A 23,864-nucleotide genomic window follows, 5' to 3' on the forward strand; every position below is an offset into this window, starting at 1 on the left:
GCTCTCGGATAGTACTGGAAAGTGCCGGATACCGACGCGCTCGGGAATGGCGTCGCCGCTCGGAGATGCGGAGCCATCCCCCCTAAGAAAATCCTGGGGTATGCGGGGTCCCCGCGTTCAGCAAGGATGGACCGAGATGAGATCAAGGGGGTTGGGCCACGAACCATTCTCGGAGAGTGACGGCTTCTATCAGCAGTCAAATCGAAACACCTAAACATATCACTCGACCTGATATCTACTAAAACCCCCCTTGGTCCTCCTCACTATCCATCTTGTAATCTCATCATCACCAAGTCCGAAAGTTTCCTCTTCATTTCACCTTGCTGCTGCCCAAGCAGTCCACTACTACAATGGACCAGTCATCTGTTGATCGAAAGATGTCCCTGAACGCGGAGGAGCTCGAACATGGAGCACGCGAAGAGCTGCCCCATGTTGAAGTTCCCGAGGAAGCGAACGCGAGAATTCGGCGGACGGTATGTTACAAAAAATGCCCTAGGACAACATTCTGCTAACTATCTGCATAGTTCGATCGCCGCCTCCTTCCCATCGTTTGTTGCCTTTACGTTCTGTCCTATCTCGATCGAGGAAATATCGGAAACGCCAAAGCTGCTGGAGCCAAGGAGGATCTTGGACTCAGTGACTCGGATTGGTCCTGGGTTCTCAACGCGTTTTACATCTGCTATGTCGCGTTTGAGTGGACGAACTTGTTCTGGAAGATCCTGCCTGCCAGCAAATACGTCGCTGTACTCTGTGTTCTGTGAGTAAAGCCCCTTCAGTCTGGCCATAGTAAGAATCTGGGCACTGACCATTCGCCATCTAGTTGGGGAACTGCTGCCATGTGCTCTGGTGCTTCTCAGAACCTTGGTGGCCTCATTGCTACTCGTGCCCTCCTTGGCGTCTTTGAGGCGGCGTTTGGTGCTGGTGCCCCTTATTTCCTGTCACTGTTCTACAAGCGCAAGGAACTTGGCTTTCGCGTTTCCCTGCTTCTGGGCATGTCACCTTTGGCCAACTGCTTTGCATCTGCTTTGGCCTACGGAATTACCCACATTAACGGTTCTTTGGAACCTTGGAGGTACCTCTTCATCATTGGTATGTTTGCAATCACCTCACTGCAGACTGCATAGCTAACTTGCACATTGCAGAGGGTGCTCCTACTGTCCTCTTCTCCGTAGTCACCTGGTTCTTCCTGGCAGACTCTCCCGCCAAGGCCAAATACCTGTCCGAACAGGATGCCACATATGCCGTTGAGCGTCTCCAAGTCCGAGATCGAACGAAGAAGACTCAAGTTCGCTGGGACCAGATTTTCGCTGGCCTGACTGACTATCAGAACTATGTCCACACTATTATCCATTTCTGCTGCAACTACTCTTTTGCGGGTCTCTCCAATTTTCTTCCCACCATCGTTCGCGACATGGGGTACTCTTCCGTTACGGCGCAGGGTCTTACGGCACCCCCTTACTTCTTGGCCTTCCTTTGCTGCGTTGCCGCTGCCTTTGTTAGCGACAAATTTGGAAAGAGAGGATTCATCGTGAGCGGGAGCTCCATCATTGGCTTCGCTGGTTATCTCATCCTGGTCCTTGTTCAGGACGAGTCGAAGAAAGCTGCCCGCTATGCTGGCGTCTTTCTTGCTTCCTGTGGCGTGTTCCCTGCGCTTTGTATCAACATCACCTGGCTGCTGAATAACCAAGGAGGCGACTCAAAGAAGGGAGCAGGACTTGCAATCCTGGCCACGTTTGGCCAATGCTCTTCTTTCGTCAGCAGTGTTGTTTTCCCCAGCACCGATGGGTAAGTTCCCCCCCGTCTCCGAATCGCATAGTGTTGGTCTCGCATAGAATACCTTACTAACGATGCTTTGTCATTTCTAGGCCTCTCTACACTCGTGGCACGGCGATCGGCTGCGGTCTTACCGGTCTCATTAGTATCTTGTCCCTTGGTCTGCACTTTGCTTTGGAGCGCGAGAACAACAGACGTGACCGCGAATATGGACTCGTCGATGCGACTGCTTCTGTTGATGTGACGGAACTTGGTGACAAGAACAAGAACTTCCGCTACCTGACTTAGGTGCGGGTAGAGGCGTCTGAGTAGTCCGGAAGATGGAATCTGGCACGTTCGGGCATTCAACTTCTTAGGTAGTTTGGAACTAGTTTCTCACTCTACATACGTGATTTTACGTATTCTACAAGCTAGTCTCTTATATCAGGAGGATAATTCGCTGTACTTCTTAAGCAAAGTGTGTGCCGCGTTCTGTGATGTCCGTCCTCTACATCGCTAAGTGTCATATTGCCGTAATATGGGGACCATGCCTCGACTCCGTCTACTTTTTTGGCCTCTGATATTGTATTCCTGTACTGTCCCATGCTTGTAGACCATCTGATCCCCGGGCCTGTCCTGTACAGCCTCCCCGTGCTAGAGCCAAGCCTAACCCCAGAGCATCTCCACACACACACCTGCTCTACCCCGCGCGAACAGACGCTAATCTGAAGAGACGGCAGCGATCCAACCACTCAGGTTTGCGGTATTAAATCAGTTTTGATCATCGTTGCGCTAGCTCAAAGCGTGCTCGACAGAGTTTCGTTTGGAGGTGATACACGTCACGGTGAGAAGCATTTAAGTCCGTCACCATCCGCCACTTTCCGATTCCTGACCGGCCGAGGGCCTCATCCAAGCGACTCCCTTGCAACACCCTGCTCAGATCAGGACATGCCCATTCCCTCCGCTTTGGATGGATAACGATACCCAAACCCAGCCCACTCTGCCTCGAGCCGATGGGCCCACCCGCGGACGACGCGTGCGGGACTTCCGACGGGGCTATCAGGCATGCGAGCTATGCCGAAGGAAGAAGATCCGCTGTGTCGTTGATACGCCTGGCGCCTCCTGCTTGAGGTGTCAACGAGAACTGAAAGAATGCATCTTTAGCCACGAACGTTCACATAGAAAACGGGACGCGGCTGGTGGGAGAGGTTCATCAAAAGAGGGTATGCCAAACATGCCCATGAATCGCTATCGGACAAGGAGATGGAGGTTACTGACACTTAGACAGAAGGCAGCTCTACACGCGAGAGCACATCACCTGATCGAGCGTCAACATTTCCTCGCGAGGTGCCTGGTACATACACCGAAGAGCCCTCGCAGCTCCTAAGCGATGCCAACGGTGCTGTCCTTCCCGCACAAGATTACCAAGATCTTCCATTAGCAGTGGGCAACATCTTGGCCCAAGACCTCCCCCAATCACGTCAAGAGGGCGCCGACACCTCTCCCTCTCTTGGCTCGACGGGGCCAACCGGAGACCTCACTGACAGTGTTATGAGAACATTGGTCTCCAATGGCAAAGACGCCCTCCGGCTATTATTCCAAGCTGCCATCGAACATGTCAAACAAGACGGAACGACGCCCAGCAATCCCCCTTCAGTTTCACGACACCCGCTCCACCCAGGCGCCGAGATAGTGACCCCACAGACAACTGCATCTATGAGAACTTCAAGACCGATCTATCTATCGCCAGCATCACCCGATGCATTAACAGTTTGGCGAGCTTTCCGGTTCGTCAAGATGGGATGGTTCACAGCTGAAGAGGCAGTTACGTACATGGAATTGTAAGTTGTGCCTACATGTCGACAGATCCGTGGCTAACCATGGTGGACCATGTCCCTCTTAACAGGTTCCAACACAACCTGGCACCTCTTTCCTTGGTATCCAAAGGACTTGACTTGAACCAAGACAATCACTACAAGATCATCACTCAAGAGCCTCTTCTCTGTTGTGTGATTCTTATGATTTCCTCCAGATATCACATCCTGCAGGGTGCTAGTGGCATTACTCGGAGTACTCTCGTGCACCACCGGCTATGGGAGCACTGTCAGTACCTTGTGATGAGGATCATCTTTGGGCAAGAAAAGCGATCCAAAGCCAAGACAAGGACGAGAGGATCAATCGAGGCTCTGCTACTCATTATTGAATGGCACCCGCAAGCAATTCACTTGCCACCTGCCGCAGATGGCTGGGACTCTTCCCTTCTCCTCTCATTTCCGGATCCTCGAGATGATCAGTTCGGGAATCAAGCAGATGCCACTGACGACAACGATGCTTTATGGCTTCGTGACGTTATTCTCCCTGCAAAGACCTCGGACCGTATGTCTTGGATGCTTCTAGGATGCGCACAATCCTTGGCCCTCGAGTTGGGGGTTTGCGATACAAGCGACTCAGGATCCATCCAGCCTCCAGGCCTTCAAGCCCAACAGACACGCCTGCGCGACCTTCTTTACATCTTTTTGGAACAGCAGTCTAGTAGACTGGGATGTCCTTCCATGATGCCTACGTCTATCTCCCGCTTCATGTCGGAGCGCTCACAGGGGGGGCAAGATGACTCGGCTAGCGTCAATGCCTGGCTCAACCTTACCAGCCTCTCAAGAACTATCATCGACGTGCTCTGTCCGTCAGCAACGGCCATTCGGGAGATCTTGAGCAGTGGCAGATACGTAAACATCATCAAGCACTTCCAGCAACAGTTGGCGGCGTGGAAAGCCACTCACCTTCGTCGAGAAAGTATGTATTCCCCTCTCTGTCTCGTCAAACCTGCTGACTTCTGCTCGTCTAGACCTATCAGCACATGCATACGAAGACCTCTCAATCGAGTTCAACTACCACCGCGCTTTCATGAACTCACTGGGGATACAAGCCGTCGTTGATCGCGTCCTCGGCGGGAGACCTCCCAGTTCCATCAATACCGACATTTTCCAATCTTCCATCACAGCGACCGACTATTCTTTCATCAGAGAGGTGATTGACGGCTCTTGCCAGGCTCTTGAGTCGATCAATCGGCTTTCAGAGGCTGGCACACTCCGATACTGCCCTGTCAGGGTTTTTCTACGCATCATTATGGCTTCCATCTTTTTATTGAAGGCTCTTGGTCTGGGAAGCCGCACGGCGGACCTGGAGGCTTCCCTGAACGTTTTGGAGAGAAGTATTGAGGCACTAAAAGCGAGTAATCTGGACGAGATGCACCTCGCCTCCCGTTACGGAGAGTTACTTGAGATGCATCTGGAGAGATTTAGGCAGGGAATGGTCCCAACATCTATCCCAAGAGGCATCCCTCTGGTTGATGAAAGCACTCAGTGGACTTTCGACAACGGTGTCCCGCAAGGAGACAGCTTGGGAGACGTGCCAATGCCTGCCGTCGATGACTGGTTGGCGCTCCCTTTTGATCCAAGCATTGCGCCGTTTGGGTTTTCTAATGATACACCTGAGCTTGCCGAACAAGAGGACAGGTCTTGGGATTTTCTATGGAGTTTGCCAAACGTGTGAGGCTCAGTCGAATTGCTCTGCATCAGACATTCACTGCCTCTGTGTTCTATTATACTCACATCATGAAAAGTTTGGACCACCTTGTGTAAATAGTCATACAACTATTACGCCAAATGAATGAGAGACGTGAAGAGTCCAGTGACTGACATATTGTTTGCTTCTTTCAGCTGATGGCATCGCCTGTTCCACAGCAGGCACAATGGGTCACATCGATGTACGACAGGATGAAGATTTTGCCAGAGTACCATGAGCTGTGACGAAAGTCAATGTCAGTGATGTTTGTGAACAGTAACGATAAACATGCGGATGATAAAGGTGACTGATACCCTGCTTGATCGAGCAGAGAATCATCATCAACAAGTTCGAAAGGAATTCGTCGGTAAGTTATGAGCCATCGGTCCAATACATAACTACAAAGAATTAAACTGCATTATTTCATCAATATCTCTCCAGAGTCTTGAAAGTAAGCCAACCAGAACCCTGATGCGTTTGGAGAGTACCGCTTTTCCACGTCAGCAGGACCTATCCATAGCCTAGCACCTATAGGGGAACACTAAACTATAGCTTACATCAGACCTTCATCCAAAGTCAAACATGAGTCAAGGTATAAATATTGGAATGCCTATTGTGCTAATCACGGTCTGTATAAATCAGGGGTTGAGTCATGTTTGATCTGGATGAGTCGCTCATCGAACAAACCTGCCAGATGGCCTCATGGTGGGGAATAAGAGACCCTCATGGCGCATGCACTGTCCCGTGGATTAGCTTGGCAGTGATTAGGTATCTCATTCATTAGATATATAATATCCCCGAACGGGGGGGTCAGAACTCAAGTCACCAAGTCGATAAGACACACCTGTCCCAAGCACCGACAAGTTACTAATATCGACTGACACCCATCTGGACCTCGTGCTCCGAGACCCTCCGAGTTCACATCAAAATGGAGGCTGGCTTGCGCCTTCTTCTCCTTTCCTGGCTCTTGGCCTTCGTTTTAGCCGAGCGGGTTTCCTACGATGGGTACAAGGCCTTTCGGGTCGCAGCTGGTGAGAACATCGAGCAAATCAGGGATCAGCTATCAATATCATCCTTTGACTCTGTCTCTCTCGGGTGCGACGAAGGTCATTCCGATCACCTGAATATTGCTATCCCTCCTCAAAGAATCTCGGATTTTGAGGCCCTGGGTCTCCAAGCGACAGTAATCAGTGACGATCTGGGCGCTGACTTTGACGTTGAAGGCGCCTTTGAGCCTTATATCAGCAGTACGCTAGTTCGAACGGTTAAAATGACTGAATACTAATTCTTGACAATCATAGAGCATAGCGCGTTACTCAAGCCGGGAGAATTTACGACTCCACTGCCTGACCTCTCATGGTTCAACACTTACCATAACTACACGGATCACCGCGGATTCTTCGAGGACCTCCACGCCGCACTCCCTACCAACTCGGAAATCTTCGTCACCGGCAAGTCATACCAAGGCCGAGATATCTACGGTATTCACTTCTGGGGCAAAGGCGGCAAGGGGAAGAAGCCCGCCATCTACTTTCACGCCACAGTCCATGCGCGTGAGTGGATTGCAGCTCCTGTGAGTGAAGTCACTTGGCTACGATTCTTGGGCTGGATGACTAACAATAACACAGGTCCAAGAATACCTTGCATGGCAGCTCATCAGTGGTTATTTGAGTGACTATGACATTAGGGAAATTGTCGACGAATACGACTTCTATATGATCCCTTTTGTCAACCCCGACGGTGAGTTTATAACCAACTAGGCGTCGCATGTGCTAACCCAAACTCAGGGTTTGTCTACACCCAGTCCAAAGATCGTCTATGGTGGAAGAACCGTCAGCCTCGCAAGGGAACCTCTTGTGTGGGAACGGATGGAAACCGGAACTGGCCTTACAAGTGGGAACTTGAGGGCGGCGCATCCACCGAGCCATGCTCAGAGATCTATAAGGGCAAAGCACCAGGGGATACGCCTGAGATCAGCGCCATTGTCGATTTCACCAACAACCTAACCCAGTCCAGCAACATCAAGCTATTCATCGACTTCCACAGCTATGGTCAGTATATTCTCCTACCGTATGGCTACGATTGTGATATTGTTGCCGAGAACAACAAGACCCAGATGAAGCTGGCTGGCGAGATGGCACACCAGATTTACAAGGTCAACGGCACGCAATACACTTACGGCCCAAGCTGTTCCACTCTATATCCGACCACCGGCACCTCGCCCGATTACATGACGGGAAAGGTCGGGGCAGAGTTTGCATGGACGATCGAGCTACGACCAGGTTGGAACGGGGCCAGTGGGTTTGTTCTGCCTCCGCAGGAAATCCTGTCTACCGCCCAAGAAGTGTGGGAAGGGATCAGGTACGTCTTGGAAACGATGTGAGTCGGCTTGGCGTCGTTACGGACGAGCACCGCCTTGTTGCGGTGAGGTATAGATTAAACTCGCCAGTCGAGTTTAGGGAGCCAGTAGCATAGCCTAGAGACCAATTGAATCATTACTTAAAGACTCTGTAAATTTTGCAGAAACCGCCAAAACCTGGGGCTCCATCCACCGCTCGTGGCAGGAGTCGCTGCGAAGGGGAGGCAATGAATGAGTCTACGTTGGGGAATGAGATTAAATCGTCAGAAACCTAACTTCGCTAACCTATCAATCATAGTCAATTCATATGAGATATGAAGATCAAAGTGCTTGCTGATAGGAGTAGTCAATCTTTTGCAGTGAACAGGACCGCAAGGATGCATTTTAAAATGTTGAGAAGTGAGCCAAGTCGCTGCAGATGTCCCTCCCCTAGCTGTCTCATTCGTTTTGGTAGCGACTTCGGCGCTTGGGGTTTGCCACTGGGAAAGGCATGCCATGATTCGTCATGAAAGACCAAGCCTAGATATCATGAAATCTTCCTGCCTAAACAGAACATAGGGCCTCTTATCTTGACGCGTTGAACCCACTGTTCACTATCTCGCCTCCGATAATCTCATCCCCAAAGTCCCTCGCCGGCGGCCGGATATCGGCCCCGCTCCATACACTTGTCACACGGACAGTCACTTTGAGCAAGGATGCGGGGTAGTGAGACAGTCGGAGTCCACCGCTCGGAGTCCACCGCCTCTTTGTCACATCAGGAAGGTTTCCGCTACTCCGTGCAGCGCGGCTCTTGATTGAACTCTGCTCTTGACACCTCTCATTTTACAACTTATTACCTTTTCTGCTGAAACTATGGCTGAGTCCAACTCTATTTTCAAGTCCTTTGCGTATCCTGGCAATCATGAGAAGCTTGCCAGCTTGCCGCCAACGCAAAACTTCATTGACAATGAGCTCGTGACATCCAACGCGACACAATGGATCGACGTGCACGATCCTGCAACAAACGAACTCTTGACACGGGTCCCTGAGAGCACCAACGATGAGTTGAAGGAGGCAGTTCGGTCTGCCAAGGCCGCATTTCCTGGTTGGAAGAAGACCAGCATCATCAAGAGACAGCAGATTATGTTTCGACTCACCCACCTGGTCCGGAAGCACATGGATGACCTTGCCACCAGTATTGTGACGGAGCAAGGAAAGACGTTTGCCGATGCGAAAGGCGATGTTCTGCGTGGTCTCCAGGTGTGCGAAACAGCCTGTGGAATCACCACGCAGCTGACGGGCGAAGTGCTCGAGGTGGCAAAGGACATGGAGACTCGCTCTTATCGCCAGCCATTGGGAGTTGTTGCAGCCATCTGCCCATTCAACTTTCCTGCCATGATTCCTCTGTGGAGTCTGCCAGTTGCCACTGTCACCGGAAACTGCATTATTGTCAAGCCCTCTGAGCGTGACCCAGGGGCTGCCATGATGATTGCAGAGCTTTGCAGAGAAGCCGGCTTCCCGCCTGGTGTGGTCAATGTTATCCACGGTGCCAAGGATGCAGTCAATTTCCTTCTTGATGAGCCCGAGATCCAGGCCATTTCCTTTGTCGGCTCCAACAAAGCCGGTGAATACATCTATGAGAGGGGAAGCGCCAACGGCAAGCGTGTGCAAGCCAACTTGGGCGCCAAAAACCATGCGCTTCTAAGCCCTGACGCCAACAAGAATCATGCTTTAGACGCCATCGCAGGAGCTGCTTTTGGAGCTGCTGGGCAGCGATGCATGGCCTTGAGCGTGTTGGTCATGCTTGGAGATGCCAAGGAATGGTTGCCAGATCTTGTCAACAAAGCCAAGACCTACGTCGCCGGAAGTGGCTTCGACCCCAAGTCTGACTTTGGTCCTGTTATCACTCCCCAAAGCCGAGAGCGATGCGAGGCTCTTATCACAAGTGCCGAGAAGGAGGGGGCAAGAATCGTCCTGGATGGACGTGGATACAAGCCCGAGGGCTTCCCCAACGGCAACTGGGTAAGTCTTGATGATACAAGAGTATGACAGCACACTAACTTGCTCAATTCAGGTCGGACCAACCATCATTGCTGGCGTTCGTCCAGACATGGAGTGCTATAAGGAAGAGATCTTTGGCCCTGTCCTACTGTGCATGGAAGAGGAAAGTCTCAAAGACGGCATTTCCTTGGTCAATTCCAACGCCTGGGGCAACGGAGCCGTCATCTTCACCAACTCTGGTGCAAAGGCCTCCTTGTTCCAGCAAGAGATTGATGCTGGTCAAGTCGGAATCAACGTACCGATCCCTGTGCCGCTGCCTATGTTTTCCTTCACTGGAAACAAGCGAAGTGTGGCTGGAACTGGTCTTGCCAACTTTTATGGCAAGGATGGGTTGAGATTTTACACCCAGTGGAAGACTGTCACTTCATTGTGGCGATCCGAGGAAGCGAGTACCGGAGAGAAGTTCACTACCATCACCGCAGCGGAATGAGGGCTGGAATTTCGCTAGTATGTAACAATGAAGATTAAAGGTAGTAATTGATGGTTTTAAAGATAACAATAACCCCCAAGTTGTTTAGGAGTCGACAAACAGCACACGCTTTTTTCTCAACCACCCGTTTTCCTCCTTGTTTACAACAATGACTCTTCGTATTCAACAAAGGGCACTAATAATAGTATCAGAAACACGTTTATCAATGAAGAACAATACTAATGGCGAACACAATGAGACACGAACAAATGTGTGTCTGGCTGTGAGACGACAAAGTATGCGTTCGTCCCAAGGCTACATAAGAGAGCCGTCAGTGATTACTTTCACATACTCAGACATGACAACCACTCAGCAGTCTTCTCCAAAGCAAGCATCGGAATCGTCGACTCAAAATGTGCTGACCAACTTCCAAGATACCCCTCTCCTAGGAGTCTTGCAAGCTGTCAACATCAGAATCTGATGGAGGTACCCTGGAGTTGAGTTTGGAGGGGCGCACGTGACAGCACGTGATGCCCACCCAGGTGCATTCTCCACCTCTCAAAACACCCTTGCAACGCGTCTCAACCTTGTTCTTCAATCGAAATGGAGCGACACAACATCTACCTCGAATATAAGAGAGATACAAAGTATCTTCTCTACTGGTTGATTAATGTATCCAATCGGATTATCAAATCATCCAAAGATGAAGCTGTCACCGAGCTCAATACGACAGGCCAAACAACCGTGGCCGGCCTCATAACGATGGCCAAACTCGTCGCACAACATGGCGAACCCGTCCCCGGCGCTATTTATCGACTGTTTGGATCAATCATTGCAGCGAGAACCACAATAAACAGCGCCTTTCACCAGCTCGTTGGCTCGAATGAGGACGAGGATTTGAAGCGCAGTAATGCAACCCACAAGCATTTTATCGACACGCTCCAGCAAGCGTTTATTATTCTTGGAGGCGACTCATGGAAACAGAGCCAGAGCCAGAGCCAGAGCCAGAGCAAGCAGGACTCTGAAGAAGACGAGGATGTTGAACATGCCATTTTCACCAACACGTTCAGAAACTTGACTGTCGAGGCTGAGGACGAAGCCTCGAGCGAAGAAGATGAAGAGGCTCAAACCCCATCGGTCCCGCGGAAGATGTCAAGAAAACCCGGAAAGGCCAAGAAAAGCAAAAAGGGCAAGAAATCGAAGAAGCAGAAGAAGACCAAGAAGACACCCACCACTGGGGACGCTGACAAGGACGAAATTCCGATGGAAAGCGTCCGGATAATTGAGGACGCCGACGGGATCATGACGGACTATCTGATGGCTGTGTACACGGCCGTGAACGAGTGGGCTGATCTAAGGGCGTACAACCAAGCTCTCTGGAGGGAGGTTGCGTACCAAGGCATCAACGGTGCCGTGGCTGGGGCAGTCGCCAACATGGCCGTCTCCATGATCAAACAGACAAGTTCGGCAATCTTTGTCGATTTCCCAGGTCATGACTCGTACGAAACGATCATGAAAACGATCACTCGAGGCGACCCGGACAAGGCACAAGGCAAATTTACCATCGCAAAGTACGCCATTGACTCTCATGGCAGACTACACAGCAAGCCCGAAGAGACTGCTGTTGACGTCAAGGAGCAGTTCCTCATCTACGCCTACCATGATCTTGTGGACTTTGTGATCGACTTCCAGCTCAACCGAAGCGGAAAGCCCACCAAAGCGATGCAGGCGAAAATTGGGAACTGGAACCCAAACTTGGACTTGCGCAAAGCGACAAAGCAGCAGCGACTTGAGTGGCGTCGCCAATATACAATCAAGTGGCTGTACGACCTCGTCAACGTGTACTCGGCGATTGTTGTGCAACGCAATACGATGAAGGGGGAGAAGCATGTCTATGAGAGAGTCGACTGGTCCGCTACTGGCCCTTGGGCAGTTCACCGCAGATTATACGGATTGAACGAATTTGCCGCCGAGATCACCACTATGGCCATGAAAAGGCCTGGGGCGGACCCCCGAAAGATGATTCAGCCTCACCATGTCTTTCACTTACAGTGCATCGTGGATGCCATGACAGTCTCCCGTGGCTGGCAGCTCGATACTTTGCGAGGCCACGTCTTGGAAGCACCAGCTCCTGGATTTCGACCCAGACGCGATGTCGACCTCTTTCTAGACCGCGAAAGCAAAAGATTTGCAAGAGGCTATTGCGCATCGGTGGGCATGGTGAAGTCGGCCCTTACAAAGGACGGCGACCACCCCGAATTGAAGAACATCTTTACACTTCTCCAGATGGAACTGGAGGATTTCGTCAACTGGCTTGGAGAGAGCAAGTACATGTCCGGACTTACTACTATACCCCCATCACGCTTCTCTGGCCACAACTCCAACGGACTTTGGGAGTACTCCCCTTTCCTTTGCGGTGTTGGTCTCATGGAAGGTCTTGAACTCGCATACATCATGGGTATATCGCTTTGGGACAAGATTCCAGAGCCGATGTTGCTCATTCACCTGCACAACATGCTCGTCCAGAAAGGTTACTTGACACGCCCTGTCGGATTATTCCAGACACTCCACGACTTAATGACAGAGTCGTTCTTTGCGAATGGGCGTGCTCCAACCTCGGATTTCAGCCAAGCGCTTCTCAGAAAGGTCGGAGAAAAGGGCTCTGGGCTTTCGAGAGGCAAGCGACAAACCACGAAAGATCATGGCCTTACCAACGACATGCATAAACACCTCGGTCCAAGTGTGAACCGGTTCTTCCAGCAAAAGCCGACCTTGTTGCTCTGTCGAAAGGCGGATTGGAATCCAGACGCGATCCCTGACGAGGAGCTTCACTTTGGCAGTGTCATGTTTCTTCGTCGACTCGCTTCTTTGAAAAAGTCTCAGCTCAAAGATTCACCAATCTTTCTCCGAGCAAAGGCAGCTGGCATTGATGAAAATGTGATCCTGGAGATGGCCGATAAGCTGGCGAATATCAAGAAGACCGAGGCAAGCCTGCCACAATCCCTCATTGATTCAATCACCGAACAAGGGTACCAGAGCGTGGCGCCTGGCAGCCTGGACATGGCTACTGGAGCAGCACGCAAGACGGCATCTCAAGTCACCGGCCGTGATCTCTTGGAATTCGCCAGAGCCGACATTCTGAGCGATGTTGCAGGCATGCGGCCACTCCTCAGCTTCAACTATCTGTCTTCGATTGTCGTCTTTTTGTGGGTGTTTTCCCAGATCGAGGATCGCCTCAGCAAAGCAAGAAATCGATCGTACATCGATGCGTACGAGAGGTCTGCACCAGCTGACAAGCGAATCACGCTCGTTCTGCTGGCGTTGGCGGAGCAGGACCAGCAATGCTTGAAGATCATGGGCGAAGCATTCGAGGCCTGCCGTACGGGTTTCATGGACTACATTTACTGGGACGATTTGGATACGGAGCCAGCATTGAGGGAGAGACCTGGTAATTCGAGTCCAGAAGCATGTGTTGTTATGTAGGGGAATAGAGTCGACTGGGGGTCTCACAAGACCACATCAGATTGCTGTATCAGCTTGGAGTGTACGAGTACGCGTATAGTAACGTTAGTGAATGGTGGGTTGCGGCAGGGTAAAATAGTTATAGTTGCGCCACGAAGCCGTCTGTTAGAGCTGTCATCTGCATTCCCGCCCTGTGAAGCTGACGTGGAATGGACCAACATGAGGCCCTGGCAATCCCGGTTTCGCTCTCGGGCTTTCGGGGCCTAGCAGCAACCCGGCGAGCTTAGCGATGGAGGGAGTTTTGTTCCCGTCGCGGCACGGCCCTCTAGTACAGCCAAGTAACTGAGGCACGGTACTAACAGGCGCATGGAGATTTGAGCCTAGTAAGGGCGCTTACTGTTAGTGTCTGACCAATAGTACATGTCTTTACCCGTCCAATAACCTTGACCTGCCCACCGGAAGTACCGGGGCTTTCGCTTGTCATCCTGCTTCTGACCCTCTGTCGAGAAGAATTACCAGTGAGAATCATGGGCAACTCTAAAATGGATGCTCACTGCAGGCAATCTGATCTTAAAAAACCATCTGAGGGAATCTCGGTAACAAGACGTGGACTCATACGACGAGTGACGGAGTGGACCACGCGCCAAGGGCCCTGGTCAGGGTAAAGAGGCCTACTTAAGATTCGTCCCCCCCGAACCCGGTCGTATTAACCTACGGAATGCGAAAGCGATTTCCGAGCCTAAAGCTGACACTCACTCACCATACGAAGCCAAGAGGATCTCGCGCCATTCTTGCCCTCACCGTTCAAGGGAGACGACATCTCTCACATCGCTTGGAGAATGCGACCCCCATCAAAGCGGCTCGGCCACAAAAAGTCCCGGACGGGTTGCCTCCGATGCAAGGCACGGCATGTCAAGGTGAATCTCCCCACCGCTGGTCGCTGAATCTCACTGAGAGAGGCTAGTGCGACGAGCAGCGCCCTTGTCGCAACTGCGTCCGGTTCGACGTTGTTTGCAGCTTAACCCAAGGTCCCCAGCAGAGTTCTGCGACCGCGACGTCTCCAATAGACCAGGTAAGGTCGCCGCCTACATCGCTTGACTCTCCTTCTCTGCTTTCAACCCAGCCCGGCCTGTCGACTGCATCCCCCGGGACGTCTTCCGAAAATGAATCATGCCACCCTTCCCCAACATGGATGCAAAGCTTGAGATTACTCCATCATTACGACACTGTCGTTTGTAGCATCCTCACACAGGAGCCAGCCACTGAGGATGTCTGGAGGAAGGTCGTACCAGAGATAGCATTCTCTCATGTATGATGCCCTTTCTGGTATGCAACGTCAGTCATGCTAACAAATAGTATTAGGACTTTCTCATGCATGGTATGCTTGGGCTGTCGGCAATGCACTATGCTCAAAGTCATCCAGATCAACGCAGGGAATACACATTAATCTCGTCGCATTACCAGAGCCTTGCAGTGCAAAATTTTGCGACCAAGCTTCAAGACATCAACGAGGATAACTTTGAACCCTACTTCTTCCTTGCTACATTCGTCTTCATTCTCAGCATGTGCTCCATCGCCGACCGTCAGGATTCTGGACTACCAGCTCCGAGAGACATTGCGCAGTCATTCATCCTACTCCAAGGAATCAAGAGCATTTGCGAGTTTAAGCCCATGGAGACATGGAGCCGCGACGGGCCACTGGCTCCGCTTCTCGAACAACATGAACCATTGCCAGTCAAGCGTACTGGGGCCTTTCAGAACCGCATGGAGAAGCTCTATGGCCTTGCCAGGGAACTGAGTCCCACATTCAGCGTCATCAATGTTCAGTCTTCCTGTCTCTTAGCTATTGAATCGTTAAGGACCACTCACACGGCCTGCACCACGGATACCATGTCAGCTCGTGCCCGCCGTATCTGGTTGTGGCCCATGTCCTTGACCCAGGTATTCATCGAGCTCATCAGCAACAACCACCACGTTGCTCTCATTATCCTGGCTCATTATGCAGCACTGACAAGACCATTTGAGCATCCCCATTGGATGAATCGAGAATGGAGTGGTAATGTCATGGCTGCTGTCGAATGTGCATTAGATGAAAGATGGCATGAATGGATCGCGTGGCCTAAAAAGGCTCTACTGGAACAGATTGATGTGGATGAGATGGACCCATAGATGAATGAATAGAAGCAATATATACTTATTAATTCTTGAAAGAAATATGTCCAACGCCTTCTAAAAGCCCAATTTTTTCGGGAGGGGAGTAATTCTATAGGATGCGAGGAGATGGTGATGTTTAGAGGTTGCTGATCTCGTACTTCTTCCTCAGCATCTCTCCGTATCTCAGGATAAGGAATGGAATAGGGATAAGAGCGACAGCAATGAACCCAAGCATGCTGTTTCCCCAGCCAAGTCCAATCGCATTGTACATCTTCATGCCGCACAGGGGGAGCGTAGCGCCGGCAATTGATCTCATGATGGTGTTGGCTGCGAGTGCCGAGGCGGCGTACATTTCGTATGCGTCGACGAGATAGACGCAGATGGCCATGAAGCAGACAAGGTTGCCTAACCGGTTAGCTGTGGTCCTAAAATGAGGAAGAGGGAACTTACCAATGCCGATGATGGCCAGTCCAATGATGGGAGCCATCCAGTGAGTCTTAAAGTCCACAGTCCAGCCGTAGATAAAAAAGCCGATGGGGAAGATGATGGCAGCGGCGGGAAGCAGCTTCAGTCGAGACTCGGGCTTGAAATTGTCGACAGCCATTTGCTTCTTAACTTCCTTGTTGCTGTCAAACGCGAACCAACCCATACCCACGAAGCTACCAATACCAAGACCAAGATAAACCAGGCCAACCGTCTTGGTTGAGAAGCCGTACGCCTCCTCAAACACATAAGGAACTGAGGTAAAGAGAAGATAGAGGTATCCGTAAATGATTGCCAGGTACACGGCAAAGATGGTACAGATGGGGGAAAAGACCAGTAGCTTGGCGGGTCTCACGATGCATCGTTTGAGTAGCTCGTTCTTGGTGAGTCCAGTGTCCAACTTTGAGCGTAAATGGTCATTGCCAGTTTCCTTGCGAAGCCGAATCGTCTTTCGTTCCAAGATGATAGGGGCATAACTCTCTTTCATAGTGACAAACATGCCGAGCATGATGGCACCGCTGACCATAGCGATCACCCAAAAGTCCCATCGCCAACCTTTGGCATCTGTCAAGAAGCCGCCAATGACTGGGCCGATAATGGGACCGATCAGGGGGCCAACACTGAAGACTGCCATGACTCCTGCTCTTTCTTCAGCTGGGAACATGTCGGCGATACTGCCGCCTCCGTTGGTCATGGGAGCAGCTCCAAATGTTCCAGCAAGGAAGCGGAAGACAATAAGGGTATCCAAAGAGGGTGCAACAGCACAAGCAATAGTAAAGGCCAGGAAGAAGACGTTGCAAATGTGGTACACAGGCACACGTCCCCACATCTCAGACAACGGAGCTAGAATCATCGGACCAAAGGCGAAGCCCAGCACGTATACCGACATGACAAAGGCTCCCAACTCTGAGTTGTCGCTTTTAAAGTCTCTCATCAGCTCTGGGATGCCGGGTGCGAAGATGGACGACGCCAGAGGCTCGATGAGGGTGAGCAAACTGATGAGACCGCAGTTGGTTAACTTTCTCCATTTTGGCCAGTGATATGGGTTCTCGGGGTCTGTATCGCTGTCCCACCACACGATGTTGGGGTCATTCGGTGATGAGTCGTCTCGGCTGTCGGATTGCCTGCTCTCCTTCTCCTGGTTGTCGTTGTCTGAAGGAGAATCTGACTGACAGGCAGCCCCGCCCATCTCCAAATCTTGTTCTCGTCCATTAAGTTGCTTTGAGTCGGTTGAAGTCCGTGAAGCCTTTGTCTCTAGGTTAAGAGTTGCTTCATCGTCGGAGGTTGGTGTAGCTATAGATCTAGTTAGTGATGCCCCTGCAAAGATCGACCGAAGATCTTTCCGTAGCCTTGTGGTGCATCCACTACACCATCACAATGCATAAGCTCAAACAACCAACAAGAAACAAGACATCAACTTACAGTGGCGTGACAGGTTGCCATCAACCTTGCTCGAGGAACTTGGAGACGCCATTTGGAAAGTGAAATGATTGTCAAAGAGGCACAGAGCGCTTGGAGTGCAAGTCAGGAGACAGCAGCCACATCCGTTAAGAATGTATTTAAACCCCAAATTGCCCCTTAACGGCCTTTTGGCAGTCCCCCGAGACTCACTGGGATCATGACAGCGAACCCGACTCCGCGGTCAGTAGGCGAGCTGTGTTAGCCCAACATGAGGCCACCAGGGCAGGGTTGCCACATCGCACGTCGGATTCGCACGTCGTATTTAGTCGACCCCAGCTTGAGCCCCTGCTCGGGTAGAATTAAGCATATAAAAATAACCCCAGTACCCGCTCTGGATTTCTGCACATCGAACGATCTTCGGGCTCAGTGAACCCATCAAGGGCCAGGCTTCAACTATAATGAAGAGCACATTGATGCATACCGACCATAGAACTCTCTACGTACACCATGTCGTGTTGGCCAAATGCCAAACCTTCTAGATGGGGCATTGACCAGAACACCTGCTAGAGACAGGACGGGACAAGGCAAAGGCATATGAAGGGTGTCTTTTTGAACTCGGCTGTGGCTATCTGTTTCTGTTCTTCGTCCCTGCCCATCTGGCGGCTACATAGAAGAAGAATATATGAACAGCGGAAGTAGGGCTGCCTCTGAATTTGGGGGGGGCGGGGGGGTTTCTCGGTTGTCCGATCGTTGTCTATGCTCATGTTTAATATCCACATGCCGCTCCGAGCAGTGCCCGAAGCATCAAGGCTACGAGATGTTTCTAGTTGTTTATGCGTACCCTGCTCAAATGTGGCCACGGTATATGCGGTATATCACGTTAATAGACATCCTACATCCTAGCGAATGGTGTTATTTGAAGTAAGCTGTCCTTGCTAGTGATTTTCGTCGAAATATTAACATGGTATAGCTTGCTAGAGAAAACCCTCTAAAAAACTGGCACTGAGAATTGAGAACATATTTCGGATGTTGCAGGACAGAGGCTTGCACTAGAAAGTAGACCATAGATGATGAGCAGCATGCATTGAATTTTCATTAATCAACATCAGGAACCAACACCCCGTTAATGATTACCATCCCAGTAGCCCCTTGCTTCTCCATCGCCTCCATCGCCTTCTGATCCCGAAGGTCGCTCGCTTCCTTGTCTGTGACAAGTACAAAGTCGTACTTCATCAGCTTAGTAGAGGGATCCACGCCATGCTTCTCTACTAGCCCTTCCACGTCCGACACATTCTTCAGCGCTATAATGAGCGACTCCTTGACTCCAAACACGGCGTCAGACCTCTCGTATGGATCTCCTCGGAGATACAGTGCTCTATGAATTGTCAGGAAAGGCCAGAAAGATGAGCTGAAGAAAACCTACGTGATGAGACGATCGTATCCCGGCTTATCAAAGAGAAAATGGAAATGACTGGGCCGGTATGGATGCCGATGCAGCTTCTTCAGCAGCTTCCCAACGGGCCCATCGCTAGGAATAGGATACGGCACCGGCACAATAGCCTTGAAGAAGAACGCGCCGTCCTCATCGCTACGCACCACTGCCCGACCATCTGGACCATCGTGGTCCGGATACTGAACGTCATAGAAACCCTTCGAGTCCGTCTCCCACACATCAACCTTCACGTTGGGGATCGGATTTCCGTTGGTATCCTTGACCGTGCATGCCACGAGCATCGGCTCGCCGTCTGGGTCGTGCGAGATCGCCGACCCGTTCTGTAAGTCCTCGGCCTCGTGGGTGTGAAACGGCCCAAGGACGGTGCCTTCAGTGGACGATTCGGGTTTCGGGTGGTCAATCGAGTCTACTAGTAGGGAGAGCCCGATGATGTCGGATAGGAGGATGAACTCCTGCCGGACGTCGGTGCAGATCTGGCCGACCTGAGTGAGGAACTTAATAGCTGCCTCCCACTCGGAGGTGGTGAGGCGCGTCTCGCGGGCAAAGTCGTGGACGTGGGAGACGAGCTTCTCGAAAAGGAACCTCATGCGGGGGTCATCGCATCTTGAGTTAATGGCGTGGACGTTTTCTGTGATGTTATCGATTGTGAGGTCCTTGAGCGGAGGGAGGTCTACGGATGAGGGGTCCATAGTGGTGTTGCTGGCTGTGGTTGACTGAGCTAGGCTGTGTTTCCTTGAAGGTCAATATATTGGTATGGACCACTAGAAGTATTCAGATTGTCATCAATGGTGCTTTCGAAATTGTGTAATTCCCGATGCCTTCGGATCCGTCAGACTCAGATCGGAAAGTGGCTTGCATCCGAAGTGACTTGAATCCGAAGCGGCTAAGACATCTGCCGTTCAACGTGGGGTTGATGTCATGGGGGGTGATCCGATGGGGGAATGGAGGAGAGTTCTGCCCCGGCAAATGTCCCGGGAGTTAGCAGACCATCGGAGATATAGCAGCCGATGGAGTGCTTTTAGAGGAACAGCTGAAAGCCATGCTGTGAAAACCCATAAGATTTGATCATGGCTGCTGGTGGTCTTCGCTAGTGATCTTCGCTGGTGATCTAACAAGACACTGCATCTCTCTAACTCAGCGACTGAAATGGACTTCGAGTACAACGCCAATCCTGCCCGTGTCATCTTTGGCTCAGGCACCATCCAGAAGCTCCCATCGGAGCTCTCCAAGCTCGGCGCATCCCGCCCCCTCCTCCTCTCAACCCCACATCAGACCGCCCAAGCCCAAGATGTCTCGAATATCCTCCAAGGGAAAATCGCCGCGGTCTTCAGCGAAGCTCGCATGCACACCCCCACCGACGTGACACAGCGCGCCTGCGACCTCGCGACCTCGTCCAAAGCCGACGCTCTGATCAGCATTGGCGGCGGGAGCACTATCGGGCTGGGTAAAGCCATCAGCATCCGAACGGGGCTGCCTCACATCGCTATTCCCACGACCTACGCTGGCAGCGAGGTTACTCCCATTCTGGGAGAGACAGCGGACGGTCGGAAGGAGACTAGATCAGACCCCAAGATTCTTCCTAGGGTTGTCATTTACGATGTCGACTTGACGCTGACTCTGCCTGTTGGGCTTACAGCCACGAGCGGCGTCAACGCCATAGCCCACGCAGTCGAAGCACTCTACGCCCGCAATAGCAACCCCATCATCAGTCTCTTGGCAGTAGAGGGTGTGAAAGCGCTGGCAACTTCCTTACCAGAGCTGATCCGTGACCCGACATCCAAGTCTGCTCGTTCCTCCGCCCTCTATGGTGCCTGGCTGTGCGGCACATGCCTCGGAAGCGTGGGCATGTCGCTACACCACAAGCTATGCCACACTCTAGGCGGGAGCTTCGACTTGCCCCATGCAGAGACTCACACCATCGTGCTGCCTCATGCACTTTCCTACAATGCGCCCAAGGTGCCGGAGGCGATGAAGCTTCTCGCCGAGGCGCTGCCGGAGAGCAACGGGGATGCTATCAAAGGATTGAACGTGCTGCTTGGGAAGATCAAGGTTGAGAGGAGTTTGAAGGCATTAGGGATGAAAGCGAGTGACGTGGAAAAGGCTGCGGATATCGCTATCTCGAAGCCGTATTGGAATCCGAGGGAGGTTGAGCGGATGGCTATCAGGGAGGTGATCCGGAGGGCGTGGGCAGGGGAGGATGCAAGGGCTGATTTGTAGGCCTTGTCATTATTGGTTCAATGAAGAACACCGAAATTTCTGGGGTCTTGGCTGGAATGCCTGTCTGAAGTTCCCTCCCATGCGTGATGCGCCGATTCATTGTTAACCGCTAACGAAGGTAGTGATGCGTTTGGTGAAATATGGTCTTTTGAAGTTGGGAGATTCGGGCTCCTACATGTCTCAGTGGATCGGCGGTCATCTCTCCGGGTCTGTCCAACGCATCTTGTGGCGGCAAAGGAATAGTCCGCCTGCTGCAAGCTACGGCTCATCTCATATAACCATGCCTTTCAGATGACATCCTTGGCCACACAACACCTATTGCCATCCACCCTCAACAATCTCACCATGGCTCCTGAACAACGCACACTGCACCTCGTCGGCATCGGGGTGGGCCATTCCATCGCCCCTCCCATGCACAACCACATCGCACACTCCCTCGGCCTCCCCTGGACCTTTTACGCTACAGAGTGCATCACCCTCGACGCCCTCATCAAGCTCGCCCGGTCAGACACCACAGCCGGCCTCGTCGTCACAATGCCATACAAGAACACCGTCATCCCTCGCCTCGATGTCCTTGACGAGCTGGCTGCCACCATCGGCGCCTGCAATAACGTCTATCGCGACTGGGAGGAACCGCGGAAGCTGCGTGGCACAAACACCGACTGGTTGGGCATAAAGGGCTGCCTGCTCGAGAAGGGGGATGAGCCGGGGACGCCGGTCGTGAATAAACCGGCGTTAATAGTGGGAGCTGGCGGCGCGAGCCGGGCAGCTGTGTATGCGCTTAGCTCATATTTCAAGTCGTCTGTGATTTACGTACTGAACCGAGACGATCAAGAGGTCGTGGATCTGGTGAGGGATTCGAAGAGGATATCGCCTGCTCCCAAGATCATTCACGTGAAGGCGGGAGAGGCGAAGAACCTCGAGACGCCGTACTATGTTGTTGGTACGGTGCCGGATCTAGAGCCAAGGACACCAGACGAGTTGGATGTGAAGGCGTCGTTGGTGGAATTTCTGTCGCGGCCCGAAAAGGGCATATTGTTGGACATGTGCTTTAAGCCGAGGCGGACGAGGATGATCAAGCTCGCCGAAGAAAAGGGATGGCCGGCTGTGGAGGGGACGCATGTCATCGGGTATCAGATTGAAGAGCAGTGGAGGCTGTGGGCTGGGAATGAGAGGGTTGAGAAGCTGGATAAGGATGGGGCGTGGAAGGCGCTTTTGGAAGCGGCCGAGAAGAGTGCGGCGATCAACTTCTAGCCCTCATTAGGGACTGATATTAAACCAAGATTGACGGTTGATGTGCTTGACACTGTGTTCTCTATTATAGTTGGAGCCCGGCCCTTACAATTCAATTGAGACATGTCAGCTTCAATCCCTAGTTCAGGTTCAGACGTTCAGTAAACTTCTTCCACGCCGCAATCCCCCTCTGAGCATGCTGCCTCGGCACGTCCTCTCCCTCCTCAGCCATGGTCCTCGAGAAGAGCTCCATCGAGACAAATCCCTTGTATCCTAGCCCCTCAATGAGCACCCGCGCGATATTTTCAACAGGTAAATATGCCCCCCGATCAGTCTCGTAGATGTACGCTCTGGCGTTCCTCGACCAGTTCATCCTCGGCGGGTTACCATCCACATGGTACGGGTGTCCCTTCACAAGCGGGGAGTCCATCTTTTCCGCGTCGACAACCTGGATATAAAACACCTTTTCGATATCAACGTCTCGGAGAAGCCTATCCATAGACTCCTTCAAGTCCGCGTCTGCATTGGGCGTCTTGCCCGTCGGAGACGCCGGATCTGCCCACACCCGACCGGCGATGTTGAACGTGTCGAGGCAAAGACCAAAGTTTGGCCTATCGACTTGTTTGACCACCTCCCACGACTTCTCCCACGTGTCGATATGCGTGCTCCAGCAAAGACTTTCGTAGGCAAAGCGAATGGGTGGATCCTCCTTCAGCCCCATGTCTGCGAGCTCCAGCATGTCTCCTACAATGACGTCCATGTCCCCCGTCAACTTGTCGGCGGGTAGGAAATTGGCCGGGATCTGGATGGTGTTTGTCCCGAGTGGCGCGGCGATCTTAAACCACAGCTTGGCTTTCTCGATGAGCCGGGCGTGCTGTTCGCGATCGAGCAGACCCTCGTAGAAGAGAAAGGGCTGGAGGCCGATGACTTCAAGGTTGAGGCCGTCTATGACCTTGCGCATATGCAAAGCTGCAGCAAGGAGATGGTCAATGGTTGGGGCTTCAATGTTGCTAAGCTGCTTAGCTTGATACTCGAGGTCCTCGTAGAAGATCTCGATTCCTTCAAAGCCAGCCTCGGCTGCTTGCTGGGCTTTTTTTGTGAAGTCGTGGAGCCATGCTCGGCCGAGAGAGGCGGAGAGAAGAGCGGGACGGAAGACAGTCATAGTTGGGTTGGATTCTGGGGAATCGTATGTACAAGCAAATAGAACTTTCAAATCAATAATTAGAACGCCGTCGAGGACGGTATTGTAAAAGCCATGGTACATGTGTTGACTTGCCCGCCATTAATGGCTGGCGGCAAAATCCTGTTCCGGGAAAATTGGGCCTCTGTCAGCCACCATG

General features: G+C 51.9%; 11 protein-coding genes across 11 annotated transcripts; 8 read left to right on the forward strand and 3 right to left on the reverse strand.

Moving 5' to 3' along the window:
• Nucleotides 1–350: 350 nt before the first annotated feature.
• Nucleotides 351–2,061, forward strand: NECHADRAFT_97041 (uncharacterized protein; the record flags this gene model as incomplete). The annotated part of the gene is made up of 5 exons (XM_003041087.1): nt 351–473; nt 525–757; nt 821–1,089; nt 1,143–1,785; nt 1,866–2,061. 5 exons carry the CDS (start codon nt 351–353, stop codon nt 2,059–2,061), a joined length of 1,464 nt encoding a protein of 487 aa, XP_003041133.1.
• Nucleotides 2,062–3,288: 1,227 nt separating this feature from the next.
• NECHADRAFT_51186 (uncharacterized protein) lies at nt 3,289–5,301 on the forward strand (the record flags this gene model as incomplete). Its single annotated transcript, XM_003041088.1, is given in 3 exon segments — nt 3,289–3,581; nt 3,599–4,542; nt 4,595–5,301. Coding segments are annotated over 3 exon segments (1,944 nt in total), but the record flags the coding sequence as incomplete, so codon positions are not given.
• Nucleotides 5,302–6,241: 940 nt separating this feature from the next.
• NECHADRAFT_97043 (uncharacterized protein) lies at nt 6,242–7,741 on the forward strand (the record flags this gene model as incomplete). The annotated part of the gene is made up of 5 exons (XM_003041089.1): nt 6,242–6,560; nt 6,615–6,886; nt 6,942–7,053; nt 7,101–7,674; nt 7,723–7,741. 5 exons carry the CDS (start codon nt 6,242–6,244, stop codon nt 7,739–7,741), a joined length of 1,296 nt encoding a protein of 431 aa, XP_003041135.1.
• A 783-nt stretch (nt 7,742–8,524) lies between these two features.
• NECHADRAFT_51256 (uncharacterized protein) lies at nt 8,525–10,142 on the forward strand (the record flags this gene model as incomplete). The annotated part of the gene is made up of 2 exons (XM_003041090.1): nt 8,525–9,673; nt 9,726–10,142. 2 exons carry the CDS (start codon nt 8,525–8,527, stop codon nt 10,140–10,142), a joined length of 1,566 nt encoding a protein of 521 aa, XP_003041136.1.
• Nucleotides 10,143–10,178: 36 nt separating this feature from the next.
• On the forward strand, nt 10,179–13,604 carry NECHADRAFT_101973 (uncharacterized protein; the record flags this gene model as incomplete). Its single annotated transcript, XM_003041091.1, has 1 exon — nt 10,179–13,604. Exon 1 carries the CDS (start codon nt 10,725–10,727, stop codon nt 13,602–13,604), a length of 2,880 nt encoding a protein of 959 aa, XP_003041137.1. The 5' UTR covers nt 10,179–10,724.
• An 888-nt stretch (nt 13,605–14,492) lies between these two features.
• On the forward strand, nt 14,493–15,752 carry NECHADRAFT_86188 (uncharacterized protein; the record flags this gene model as incomplete). The annotated part of the gene is made up of 3 exons (XM_003041092.1): nt 14,493–14,500; nt 14,823–14,892; nt 14,946–15,752. 3 exons carry the CDS (start codon nt 14,493–14,495, stop codon nt 15,750–15,752), a joined length of 885 nt encoding a protein of 294 aa, XP_003041138.1.
• Nucleotides 15,753–15,873: 121 nt separating this feature from the next.
• Nucleotides 15,874–17,409, reverse strand: NECHADRAFT_51294 (uncharacterized protein; the record flags this gene model as incomplete). The annotated part of the gene is made up of 2 exons (XM_003041122.1): nt 15,874–16,142; nt 16,188–17,409. 2 exons carry the CDS (start codon nt 17,407–17,409, stop codon nt 15,874–15,876), a joined length of 1,491 nt encoding a protein of 496 aa, XP_003041168.1.
• A 1,307-nt stretch (nt 17,410–18,716) lies between these two features.
• On the reverse strand, nt 18,717–19,763 carry NECHADRAFT_51181 (uncharacterized protein; the record flags this gene model as incomplete). The annotated part of the gene is made up of 2 exons (XM_003041123.1): nt 18,717–18,996; nt 19,045–19,763. 2 exons carry the CDS (start codon nt 19,761–19,763, stop codon nt 18,717–18,719), a joined length of 999 nt encoding a protein of 332 aa, XP_003041169.1.
• A 457-nt stretch (nt 19,764–20,220) lies between these two features.
• NECHADRAFT_51238 (uncharacterized protein) lies at nt 20,221–21,291 on the forward strand (the record flags this gene model as incomplete). Its single annotated transcript, XM_003041093.1, has 1 exon — nt 20,221–21,291. The coding sequence occupies one exon, from the start codon at nt 20,221–20,223 to the stop codon at nt 21,289–21,291; it is 1,071 nt and encodes a 356-aa protein (XP_003041139.1).
• A 345-nt stretch (nt 21,292–21,636) lies between these two features.
• Nucleotides 21,637–22,545, forward strand: NECHADRAFT_51161 (uncharacterized protein; the record flags this gene model as incomplete). The annotated part of the gene is made up of 1 exon (XM_003041094.1): nt 21,637–22,545. The coding sequence occupies one exon, from the start codon at nt 21,637–21,639 to the stop codon at nt 22,543–22,545; it is 909 nt and encodes a 302-aa protein (XP_003041140.1).
• Nucleotides 22,546–22,663: 118 nt separating this feature from the next.
• On the reverse strand, nt 22,664–23,686 carry NECHADRAFT_51252 (uncharacterized protein; the record flags this gene model as incomplete). Its single annotated transcript, XM_003041124.1, has 1 exon — nt 22,664–23,686. The coding sequence occupies one exon, from the start codon at nt 23,684–23,686 to the stop codon at nt 22,664–22,666; it is 1,023 nt and encodes a 340-aa protein (XP_003041170.1).
• Between the last annotated feature and the right edge of the window lie 178 nt (nt 23,687–23,864).

The sequence above is a fragment of the Fusarium vanettenii genome (assembly GCF_000151355.1).
Source record: "Fusarium vanettenii 77-13-4 chromosome 10 genomic scaffold NECHAsca_52_chr10_4_0, whole genome shotgun sequence".
In the NCBI taxonomy this organism is placed as follows: domain Eukaryota; kingdom Fungi; phylum Ascomycota; class Sordariomycetes; order Hypocreales; family Nectriaceae; genus Fusarium; species Fusarium vanettenii.